This window comes from Bubalus bubalis, chromosome 18 (genome assembly GCF_019923935.1).
Source record: "Bubalus bubalis isolate 160015118507 breed Murrah chromosome 18, NDDB_SH_1, whole genome shotgun sequence".
Taxonomy (NCBI): Eukaryota; Metazoa; Chordata; class Mammalia; order Artiodactyla; family Bovidae; genus Bubalus; species Bubalus bubalis.
In genome coordinates, this window is record NC_059174.1 from 21,812,033 (window position 1) to 21,824,724 (window position 12,692).

The 12,692-nt window shown below is 40.1% G+C and overlaps 1 protein-coding gene across 1 annotated transcript in view; it reads left to right on the plus strand.

The window, feature by feature from the left end:
- FTO (FTO alpha-ketoglutarate dependent dioxygenase) overlaps positions 1 to 12,692 on the plus strand; it is a 422,524-nt gene that overhangs the window by 138,422 nt on the left and 271,410 nt on the right. The window contains exon 4 of the mRNA XM_006043050.4: positions 6,293 to 6,436. Within this exon, the coding sequence (XP_006043112.3) occupies positions 6,293 to 6,436 (144 nt within the window). The remainder of the gene's footprint in view (positions 1 to 6,292; positions 6,437 to 12,692) is intronic.

Consider the following 12,692-nt stretch of genomic DNA (forward strand, 5'->3'; position numbering starts at 1 on the left):
GGGCCTGACTATTCTTGTTAAACTTCACAGAAGTAGGTGATGGGACTGATTTGCCTATGGGCTAGAGTGGGGTTCACGGACTTGAATGCCTGTCGGGGGCCAGGCAGGTATCTAATGGAGTCATGTGGCTGACGGAACTGCCACTTGTGCCTTGTCTGAAAGATGCAGCTACTTCTTACTTGTGGCCACTTGTGACCGGCTCAGTGAGACCTGAGTTTGTAATTCAAGAGTAGCTGGAGCAACTTCCTGGTGGTCCAGTGGCTAAGACTCTGAGCTCCCAATGCATGGGGCCCAGGCTCGATCCCTGCAACTAAGACTGGGCACAGTCACATAAATGAATAAATCTATGTTAAAAAAAAAAAAAAGAATAAGCTTCAGAGTCAGACAGACCTAAATTGAATTGTACTTACTAGCAGTGTGAACCTAGACAAGTTATTGTTTTTTTTAAAGAATAGCTGGAAATTGGTATTTTTAGGCAAAGCACTTTTATCAGTAGGCAGCTAATTTAGATTCAATCAGAAAATGTTGTACAGGTCAGGCTATATACCTTTGAGAACTCTTTTCTGGTCCATAGGATCTAATTTAGAAGTGCTTGTCTTTTCAGGTATAATTATGTATAATGAAGAACTTCCTGTCATACTTTGACCACCTGAGGAGAAGAGTCAACTCATTGGAAAAGACCCTGATGCTGGGAAAGACTGAAGGCAAAAGGAGAAGAGGGTGGCAGAGGATGAGATGCTTAGATAGCATCACTGACTCAATGGACATGTATTTGAGCAAACTCCGGGAGATGGCAAAGGACAGGGAAGCCTGGTGTGCTGCAGCCCATGAAGTTGCAAAAAGTTGGTTAAGACTTGGCAACTGAACAACACCACCAACAAGAACTTGTTGGTGAATGTTATTAGACACTTGTTGGTGAATATCATTAGACATGGGCAGCACATATCTAGTTCGGGTGCTGCTAACTACCCATTCTAGTACTGTGACAGACATCAATATCGATCATACCACTCTATCCTGCTGAGCCTAGAGTGATTCACCACCAGGCCTCAAAAAAGCTACAGCTGGTAAATTCACTGTGTCCTTTGTAGCTCAGCTGGTAAAGAATCTACCTGCAATTCAGGAGACCCCTGTTTGATTCCTGGGTGGGAAGATAGGGAAGGGACAGGCTGGGGAAGGAATAGGCTATCCACTCCAGTATTCTTGGGCTTCCCTGGTTGCTCAGACGGTAAAGAATCCGCCTGCCATGTGGGAGATGTGGGTTTGATCCCTGGGTTGGGAAGATCCTCTGGAGAAAGGAACAGCTACCCACTCCAGTATTCTAGCCTGGAGAATTCCATGGACTATTCAGTTCATGGAGTTGCAGAGTTGGACACTACTGAATGACTTTTACTTTCTTCTGATATGTAAGGTACTTGTCAACCCTGTTCCAGAGGATTCTCTTTAAAATGTATTTTGGATTAACCCGGAAAATGGCATTGGACTTTTAAACTCTGTGATTTTAAAGAATCTAGCCAGAAATTGCTCTTAACCACAGAGTATTTGAGAAAATATATATCATAAATAACAACAGATAGGACAGAAGGTAAAATCCTATTCCTATGGCAGTATCAGATTTTAGATTCAAACTTAGGGAATTGAAGACTATCCACAGTTGGATGTGTCCTTAAAAACTTTAGTAGCATTCCTTCTTTGACGACACCTGAACTTGTTTTTCTGGTGTGTCTTTTTTCACCATACCTGTGTGAAGTAATGGGAATGAATAGTTATAAAGGGCAGGTCCTTTTTTTCTTTCTCTTTCTGTCCCTGATGCTGGTTTACAGTTACTAGATAGAGTGTAAGATGTTCAGAATTTAAGGACTCTGTATTTGAATATGTGCCATCTGGGATGCAGGTAACTTTCGGATTGTGTATGTGACATGCTGGATGTGATGCTGCCTAAGTAAAACGTGTTTTATTGTTCATTTTGATTGCATAAAATTTACATCTTTTGTATTCTGCCCTCTGTGAGTCTAAGCCATACTTGTCTTTCAAGTTTGATCATCTCTAAGAATTTTGTTCTACTTGTTCTAGCCTGCATTGACCCTGTCCTTTAGATTTCTTGAATGTTGAGAACTGTGCTAATTCAGCAGTGTCATACTTTATTATTACATTATTTGACTTATTTGCATTTGTTATTCCCCCACCCCCTGCCATAATTAACATTTTCCATTCCTGTCATCTTGCACAGTAAGGACCGTGAATGGTGTGAACTGAGAGAACATACTGTGTTTAAGTAGACAATTTAGAACAAATGTTCATTGGATGTCATTTATATGCCAGTTGTTCAGCTGCTAAGTCATATCCGATTCTTTGCAACCCCATGGACTGTAGCACGCAGGCTTCCCTGTCCTTCAGTATCTACTGGAGTTAGCTCAAAGTCATGGCCATTGAGTCGGTGATGCTATCTAGCCATCTCATCCTCTGTCACCCCTCTCCTTTTGTCTTCAGTCTTTCCCAGCATCAGGATCTTTTCCAGGCTCTTCACATCAGGTGGCCAGAGTATTCAGCTTCAGCATCAATTCTTCCAATGTGGAGTTCTAAATGTGGATGAAACAGAAAAATGGACCCTGCATTTGAAGACCAGAGTCTAGTGGTTTAAAGTCTAGTGAAGTGAAGTCGCTCAGTCGTGTCCGACTCTTTGCGACCCCATGGACTGTAGCCTACTAGGCTCCTCCGTCTATGGGATTTTCCAGGCAAGAATACTGGAGTGGGTTGCTATTTCCTTCTCCAGGAGATCTTCCCAACCCAGAGATTGAACCCGGGTCTCCCACATTGTAGGCAGATGCTTTACCCTCTGAGCCACCAGGGAAGTCTAGTGGGATTAAAGTCTAGTGGAATTTAAAATGTTCCATTTCTAGTAATCAGTGATGAACATTTACAACTCCGCTGGAAGTAAAGCTCCACTGGGCATAGGTCTTTGTTTCATTTACTGATAAAACCCACGTGCCCAGGTCAGCACGTCGTTTATTGTAACTGCTCAATAAATATTTCTTAGATGAACTTTTACATGTTTTTATGTAGGTGTGGGACAGTTAATGTAGGTGAATCATAGGGTGTGCCTTCTACTTCCTTTACTTGTCTCTCCTGTTTATTCCAGCCATGTAATTCTCTTTCCAGAAAAAATCAGTCTTGAGTTTTCTTCCAGAAATATTATTAATATATGCACATATACACACATATATGTGTATGTGTTTTTTAATACAAATTATAGCCTATTCCTTTCTTTCTCTTAAAAATATAGGAGATAGTTTTCTATCATTGCATGCCCATATTATTTTTAGTGGCTATATAGTGTTTTTATTGCCTGAACATTTCATATTTTATTAAACCAGAAATTTATTGATGGATGTTGAAGTTATTCTGATCTTTTGCTTTTATAAACAGTGCTCTAGTAAATAGCCTCCTTCAATTTGCAACCTCTGCAAGTAGGAATTTTAGTATACATTTCTAAAAGTGGTCTTGTGGAATTCCTACAAATTCAAAGGTTTTTAAAAATAAAAAAAATTTTTTAATAATAAAAATGAGTTACATTTGTAATTTTGATAGGTATTGCAGATAATCTTCCACAGAGAATATGAATGTGCCATTTTGCTTCACTCTTACTAACATTATATTTTATTAAAGTGCTTATTTTTTTCTGATCTAATAGGTGAAAAATATCTATTATGGCTTTGTTTTGTGTGTTTGAACGTCTTTTTATATGTTTACAAACTCCATTTTATGTCTTCTGTCTTTATAACTTTTGCCCATTTTTCTCTTTGATTATTGATATTTATCTTTCTGATGTGTAGAAGTTCTTTATTTGGTTAAAAACAATTCCCTGGCCAAGCTTGCTTGTTTATATTTCTGTGTTAATTATAGAGTCAGCTTGTCTAGGACCAAACCCAGTGAACTAAAAATCAATCCTGTTGGTATTTTTATTGTGTTTGTGTCAAATTTATGGATGACTCAGGGAGAACTGGCATTTCCGTAATGTTTCACCTTGTTTCTCAAGAACATAATATGTCTTTGCATTTGTTTAAGTGAGTCATTATGGTGATAAAGGATACTGTCTTAACTTTTTCTATTAACTTTCTGATGTTTTCCTATTAAAATATGTTGGCTTTGAGATAAATCTGTATTGTATCATGTAAAGGAACTGGTCACTTATTGCTCTTATTGAGGTTTTTATCATGAAAGGATGTATGTTATCAATTATTTTTGTATATCTGGTGACTCATGTATTTTTTGTTTGTTTTCATCTATGAATATGATGAATTTTAAGTATTGTTGTTGTTCAGTCACTAAGTCGTGTTCAACTGTTTGTGACCCTGTGGACTGCAGCATGCCAGGCTTCCCTGTTCTTCAGTATCTTCTAGAGTTTGCTCAAACTCATGTCCACTGAGTCAGTGATGCTGTGTAAGCATCTCATCCTCTGCCACCCTCTTCTCCTTTTGCCTTCAATCTTTTCCAGCTTTAGGGTTTTTCCCAGTGTGTTGGCTCTTCCCATCAGGTGGCCAAAGTATTGGATTTCAACTTTAGCATCAGTCCTTCCAATGAATATTCAGAGTTGATTTCCTTTAGGATTAACTGGTTTGATCTCCCTGCTGTCCAAGGGACTCTCAAGAGCTTTCTCCAGCACCACTGTTCAAAAGCATCAATTCTTCAGTGTTCAGCCTTCTCTAGCGTCCAACTCTCACATCTGTACATGATTGTTGGAAAAACTGTAACTTTGACTAGATGGACCTTTTTCAGCAAAGTGATGTCTCTGATTTTTAAAATGTTGTCTATGTTTGTCATAGTTTTCATTCCAAGGAGGAAGCGTCTTTAATTTTGTGGTTGCAGTCATGTCCGCTGTGATTTTGGAGCCCAAGAAGATAAAATCTGTCACTGCTTCTACTTTTTACCTTCTGTTTGCCGTGAAGGAATGGGACCAGATGCTTGACCTTAGTTTTTTGAATGTTGAGTTTTAAGCCAACTTTTTCATTCTCCTCTTTCACCCTCAAGAGGCTCTTTAGTTTCTCTTCACTTTCTGTCATTGGCATGGTATCATCCACATATCTGAGGTTGTTAATATTTCTCCCAGCAATAGACTTTTGCATATTGAACTATCCTTGTACTCCTGAAGTAAGTTCTACTTCGTCATGTTATTCTTTTAAAATGCTGCTGGATTTTGATTCTTTTTCCTTATATAGATCTTCCTCAACTTTCAGTGGGATTATCTCACAATAAAACCATTTTAAGTTGAAAATAGCATAAGTCAAAACTGCATTTAATACACATAACCAGCCAAACATCATTGTTTACCCTAGCCTGCCTTAAACCTGCTTGGAACACTTACATTAGTCTGCAGTTGAGTAGAGTCACCTAACACAAAGTGTATTGTAATAAAGTGCTGGGTATCCCATGTAATTTATTGTATATTGTACTGAAAGTGGAAATTAGGATGGTTTGTATGCATAGTGAGTAGTTACCAGTGTATTGATTCTCCACCCTCCTGATCACAAGGCTGACTTGGAGTGGCCGCTGCCTAGCATCACAACAGTACTTTTTTGCATACTGCTAGCCCCTGATGGGACCAAAATTCAGCATCAAAGTATGGTTGCAACTCAATGCATATTGTTTCACACCATTGTAGAGTTGAAAAATCATTAAGTTGAGCCATAGTTAAGTTGGGGACCGTCTATACTATTAATATATTTAGAAATTATGCAGTGGTTTTGGATGTGAGACTGGTGTGTGTGTGTGTGTGTATTGGATTTGATACATATTCTTGTCTTTATGAAAAGAATCTGGACACTTCTTTTGTGTTCTTGAACAATTTACAATTTATTGAAATTATACACTTCTTAACTGTTTGATAGAATTTTCCTTTGCAACTCTCTAGTCCTGTGTTCTTTGACAACTTCTTCTATACCTTCTGTGGCTTTTTAAGTCATTCTACCTCTTCTGGGGTCAATTTTGGCCATTCATATTTTCCTAAAAACCTATGCAGATTTTCTGATTTAGTTACATGAAACTGAACAAAATAATCATCTTTAATTTTCTTTGATACCTGCGGTTATTTCCTTACCACTTTCAGATTTTTTTATCAAAAAAAAAATTAATGACGTGTTAAAATATTTTAAATAATGTGTTTTTTTAAATGATGCAAATAGAATATATAGTTCACTTATCCATATTTTATTAAAACTTCAGTTATTCTTAAGGTAACTATGAAATTCAGAACTTTAAATGAAACATTCCTGACAACTCTCTTTTCTTTTGACAGGCCCTGAAGAGGAAAGTGAGGACGACCCTCAGCTTGAAGGCAGAGATCCTGATATTTGGCACGTTGGTTTTAAGATCTCGTGGGACATAGAGACACCTGGTTTGGCGATACCCCTTCACCAAGGAGACTGCTATTTTATGCTTGGTAATGCGAGGATCAAAGCTATACTGATGCTCTAGTGTCTTAAGTTTTAGATTATTGGGTACATATTTTGCATATGTCTTTTGAAGTAAACTTTGTAAGTTTTTCATATGATAATGAAGCTTCTACATGTAACTTGATTTTTTTTTCTTTTTAAGATACTGCTAATTTTAAAAGTTGCTTTTCTTTTCATTCTAAGTGTTGATGGCATTCCCCAAATTACTAACCAGTTTTCAAGATTTTTTTCATCAGAGCTACTAAATCATCTCAATCACCTTATTATTGTGAAGTTTAAAAAAATATGTCCCTGTCTCTGTAGGTTTTTAGTGAAAGTTTTTTCTAGTTTTGAATTTAGTTTCCTCTCAGGAACAGCTGACCTGACAACACAGCCTCTTCCTCTACTCCCTGCCCCCTACTCCCTCCCAAGTTCTGCTCATTTCCCTCACTTAGTTCTCTGGGAAACAATATTCCAGCCATGGTCAGCCTTGCTGAAGCTACGAAGTTTGGGGAGTTTGGAGAGCTTCATTTTTTGTTTCTTACTCTTAAGTTTTTTTTGTTTTGTTTATTTTTAGACTTTCTGTTTGCTTTCTGATGCACAGCATGCAAACAGTATCCTTTTTTCCTTACAGAGCCTCTTAGGGTTTATTTTGTCCTTGGCTCTCACTCCTAATTATTTTGGGGTTAATCTCACTCTTACCTGCCTAGGGGAATCTACTCATGTGTTTGGTTTTAGAGCCAGGAACATCAAGGCTCAAACCCAGTGTTTATAATTATCTCCCAATAATAGAGTGTCTGTAGAGGGTCCTCTATGTGCTTCGTAAGTTTCTGTAGGAGATACTGGAAATGGATAACACTTGGTCCTTGCTTTCTAGGAATTATGAGTTTGGGGTAGCCATTCAGTCATGACCTCACTAAATGTTTTCCAAATTTCATTCATTCACACACTAGCTTCAAGTTTTTTGCCATATTGCTGTGCTACCCGTACTATTATTGTTGTTGTTGTTTAGTCAGTAAGTCTAGTCTGACTCTTTGAGACCCCACGGACTGCAGCATGCCAGGCTTCCCTGTCCTTCCCTGTTTCCCGGAGTTTGCTCAGATTCATGTCCATTGAGTCGGTGATGCTATCTAACCATGTCATCCTCTGTCATCCCCTTCTCCTTTTGCCTTCAATCTTTCCCTGCATCAGGGTCTTTTCCAGTGAGTTGGCTGTTACCATCAGGGGCCAAAGTATTAAAGCTTCAGCTTTAGCATCAGTCAGGGTTGATTTCCTTTAGGATTGACTGATTTGATCTCCTTGCAGTCCATGGGACTCTCAAGAGTCTTCTCCAGCACCACATTATTACTTATGTAATATTTCTCTCTACATAAACTTTTTTTTTTTTTCTTGAACAGAAATGAGTTTATTTTAGGTGATTTTATATCTGAAATGGAAAACCAGTATCACTTGACATAATTAGAAGAATCGTACAGAGTGAAAGTAAAGTCATCTTAGTATCTGGTGCTTTTGTTTCCTGAAGACCCTGAGACTCAGGCCTGTTCTGTCTTCAGTCACTATTAGGGAGAGGTGTTAACCCAATCATGGTACCAATTTTGGGCTTTCTCCTTTGTGGCAGCGGGAAGATTGGAAGATCATGATGCAGGGAATTACTTTCTCCCAGTGCGATTCAGTAGTAAATTCTTAAATTCTTTTCATGGAGGAGTCCTGCATTTGTCGCACACTATTCTTTTGTTGTTGTTCAGTCATTAGGTCGTGTCCAACTCTCTGCGACCCCAGGGACTGTAGCCTGCCAGGCTCCTCTCCTCCACTGTCACCCGGAGTTTGCTCAAATTCATGTCCGTTGAGTTGGTGATGCTGTCTAACCATCTCATCCTCTAAGTAAGCTCCAAATCTCTTGCCTTCTATTTGCATGTTGCTTTCCAGTTTACAGATCAGTTTCACATAAGCCATCTCAATCAATCTCCAAACAGCCTTGCTAGGGAGATGGTGCAGGGTATCAATCTGTTTTTAAGTAATTTGCCCAAGGTCACTCAGTTCGTGTGAGGCAGAACAGAGGGCAGTATGTGGTCGCATGTTTCTTATTCGGTGCTTTTCTTGCTCTCAAAGGGACCATTTAGATTTGATCCCAATTCATTGAAGATGTCGAGGTGGGAATGCTTTTAGGGGTAAAGTCATCTCTTCATCTGCCCCACTCCTGCTTATCTCAGGATTTGAGTTTCTATTCTCAAGTCTTTGCCCCATTGTTGAGCATCATTTATAGGTAAAAAAGATTATTATATAATTTTTTAATATACCACCCAGATGTGGATATTTACCATGAATATAAATAGGTTGTCATTTCAGCCAGTAAATCACTTTCCTTTTGGGTACTCTGTTTGAGTTTCTATTAATATTTTGCATCTTTAAAAGAAATGGGAGTCAGAATAGTGCTATTTTAAATAGCTTTATTAACTTTCTATGTATAAAAGTAGTAAATGACATTGTAAAGGTTCAGCTACTTTCCATTTATTTAGTAACATCTCATGTTTTCTTTTCTGATTGAAAAAGCAGTATATGCTCATTGTAGAGAAAAGAAACTCTGAAAAGTATAAAGTGAAAGAAGAAAATAAAAATCAGGTTCATGCCTATTTCGGTATATTCCTTTTCAGACTTTTTCAACGTGTACATAAATATGTACCTGGAATGGCAGTTGTTGGTGTCTTAGTGACTAAATCATGTCCGACTCTTCTGTCACCCCATGGACTGTAGCTCCCCAGGCTCCTCTGTGGGATTTCCCAGGCAAGAATAATGGACTGGGTTGCCGTTTCCTACTCCAGGGGCTCTTCCTGACTCAGGGATCGAACCTGTGTCTTCTGCCTTCTCAGGCGGAATTCTTTACCACTGAGTCACCAGGGAAGCCCAGGAATAACAGTAGTATATGAATAACAGCTGTGTTTACTGTGGACTAATGACAAGTCAAGCCTTCTGTGAATCTTCTCAGTAACCCTGAGAAGTAGATACCAGCTCTGTAGAGAAAGAAGATCAGGTTAGATCGATGTAGTGACTTAGCCATGGTTACACAGTGGGAAAGAATCATGGATTGAAACTTGTCACTTTAGCCCACCTGTGCTCTGATACCCATGTCAGGCCATCTGGACCCTGTACCTGGAGGCCCTCTGCACCCCTGTCCAGCACTGGCCCCTGCTCTGAGCTTCTCTGCCTTACCTGAAGGCTTAAGACTTAATTGTTCAGAAGGGCAGAAAGGAAGGTGACGATGGTGGTCTGTTTGCTTCTTTCTTTTCCAGTTCATTTTTTAAAAGTTATTTATCCATTTATTTATTTTTGGCTTGTTGCTCTATGTGGGCTTTCTCTAGTTGTGGCGAGCAGGGGCTACTCTTCATTGCAGTGCTGGGCTTCTCATTGCGGCTTCTCTTGTTGGAGAGCGCAGGCTCTAGGGCACGTGGGCTTCAGTAGTTGGGGCTCCCAGGCTCTAGAGCATGGACTCAGTAGTTGTAGCCCATGGGCTTAGTTGCTCCGAAGCATGTGAGATCTTCCCAGATCAGGGATTGAACCAGTGTCCTCTGCATTGCAAGGTGAACTCTTAACCTCTGGACTACCAGGGAAGCCCTCCATTTCTTTTTAAAGTTATGTTTTTCTTGGCTCAGAAATTACATTAAAAATGAAAATATTAAATAATTGCATTGTCCTTTTAACATATATTATAATGAATATACATTTTTAGAATATACATTGGTTCCAGTTAGCTGTTGTAGGTGATAAAGGAAGATAGTTATCATTTTATAGTAGCTGATATCTGAGACATAACATCTAGTTCTGATTTCCAAACTCCTGCCTTCAGATAAAGGTGAAATAACTGATAACTTAGTGAACTAGGCCAAGCATAGCACGCTGCACCTCAGGTTTGTGCTTGGAATCTGTTTTCTTATTAAGATGTCATATTCGATTTCTAAAATGACTTGTCCCGCATCTTCTCTTAGGCTAAACAAAACAAAAATAAAAGCAACCATGGTGGAAAGCCACCTTTTCTCTTTACTTTTTAAAAGCCAAGGACTCTAAAGAACCCTGTCCCGGGATCCCTGCCCTGTGCTGATACCTGAAATCTGAACTTCATAGCACTTTTGAAAAGGAAACAGTTTAGCTCAATTTATAATAATATATTGGTCTGCAGAGGAAGTGCATACCAAACCCTGCTGTCTCAAGTCAGTCCTCCAGGGGTGTCTGATGGGGAACGTGCCGGGTGCCTGTAATAAATCCACTGCCTGTGGAATCGAGTGAAGGCCCTGCTGGCAGTGCCTGAGGACACGCTTAACTGGGGTTGTCACGGTTTTACTTTTAAATTGGAATCTCTGCCCTAATCTCAGAGTTAGACATGACCAGATTTGCAAGCAGATTTACAATTTTCACTAATTTTCCAACCAGGACTTCAAAACACACTTAGAAAAGAAAAAAAAAAATACACTCTGGTCTTTCTCAGAATGGGATGATTTACTTTGCCACAGATGTTTTCCATAGACTGAAGGCAACCAGGGAGTTAGGGACTTAAAAGTGGCTTGGAGACAAACTGTGGGTTTGTTTTTTGTGTGGAACCGATTATACAGTTCAAGGGACATCAACCAAATCATGTTCATTAAGCCAGAGCCGAGTGTAGACGTGGGATGGTTCAGGACAAAGGTGAGTGTTAGGTAAACATTTTGTGGACAAACCTCCTCCCCCCACCCCTTTATTTATATTTTTCACATATCACTCTTCATGACTCTGTTCTCTCTACTCTCTTTACTTTTGTTTCCTTAAAACCAACTACATCTCATTTTCACATGTCATTATTGTGCCAATTAACTATTTCGAAGCTTTGGTTGCCAAGTAAAAATTGCACGACAAAAAAGAACAGCAATATAAATTGAAATGCACAGTATCTCCTTTTTGGGTTGGCGTTCCCTCACCAGCAGTTTAGGATGGAATAATAGAAAGGCCAGGTGACTTTCAGGTTCGGGTGGAATAAGAGAAAGGTCAGGTGACGAGCTTCCCTCAGGTTCCCCTCTTGTCTGTGGGCTGTGCGTTGTTAGCACCGCTCTGAGCCTCTGCCTCCAGTGAAAAGCTGGTGCTTCATGACACGTGCTTCCCAGGGTTACTGTGAAGTCAAATAAAAAAGTATAGGGGACCTGTTTACAGGGCAGGGATAGAGACGCAGACGCAGAGTGGACTTGTGGACACAACGGGGAAGGAGAGGCCGGGATGAATTGAGAAAAGAGCACTGAAATGTGTACACTGCTGCTGCTGCTGCTGCTGCTGCGAAGTCACTTCAGTCGTGTCCGACTCTGTGCGACCCCATAGACGGCCGCCCACCAGGCTCCCCCATCCCTGGGATTCTCCAGGCAACAACACTGGAGTGGGCTGCCATTTCCTTCTCCAATGCATGAAAGTGAAAAGTGAAAGTGAAGTCGCTCAGTCGTGTCCGACTGTTAGCGACCCCACAGACTGCAGCCTACCAAGCTCCTCCGTCCATGGGATTTTCCAGGCAAGAGTACTGGAGTGGGGTGCCATTGCCTTCTCCGAAATGTAAACTCTACCATGTGTAAAATAGATAGCTAGTGGGAAGTTGCTCTATAGCACATAGAGTCAGCTCAGTGCTCTGTGATGACCTAGAGGGGTGGGAGGGAGATTCAAGAGGGAGGGACACATGTATACGTTTGGCTGATTCACTTTGTTATATGGCAGAAACCAATACAACATTGTAAAGCAGTTATTCTTCAATTAAAAAGAAATTTAAAAAGAAGTATTGAGACTTCCCTTGGTGGTCTAGTGGTTAAGACTGAGCTTCCAATGCAGGGGACCTGGGTTCAAGTCAATCCCTGGTTGGGGAACTAAGTTCTCACATGCTATGTGGCAACAACAACAACAACAACAAAATATTAAAAGAAATTTAAAACATTTTTTAAAAAGAGAAAGTTTATGGAAAGCGCTTTCTGAATTACAACTTGAACATGAGGACTCCTTATGAAGACTGGGACCTGGGTTATGGTGTATTGGAGAACCAGGGAGGGGGAGGCTGCCAGAAGAGTGCTGAGTGCTGGGTTCTTACCTCGCTCCATGCCCTGAGCTTGGCCGGCTTTGCACCTAATCGTTCCATGTATATATTTCTGTAGCCACATAAAGGAACTACAAGGAAGGGAAATCTCCCCAGTTGATTCTTGCGGCTGGGAAGAGTTGCCATCTGGCCATTGTTGAATCAGAGCTCTGTGGTAACCGCAGTCTTGCCTTGGT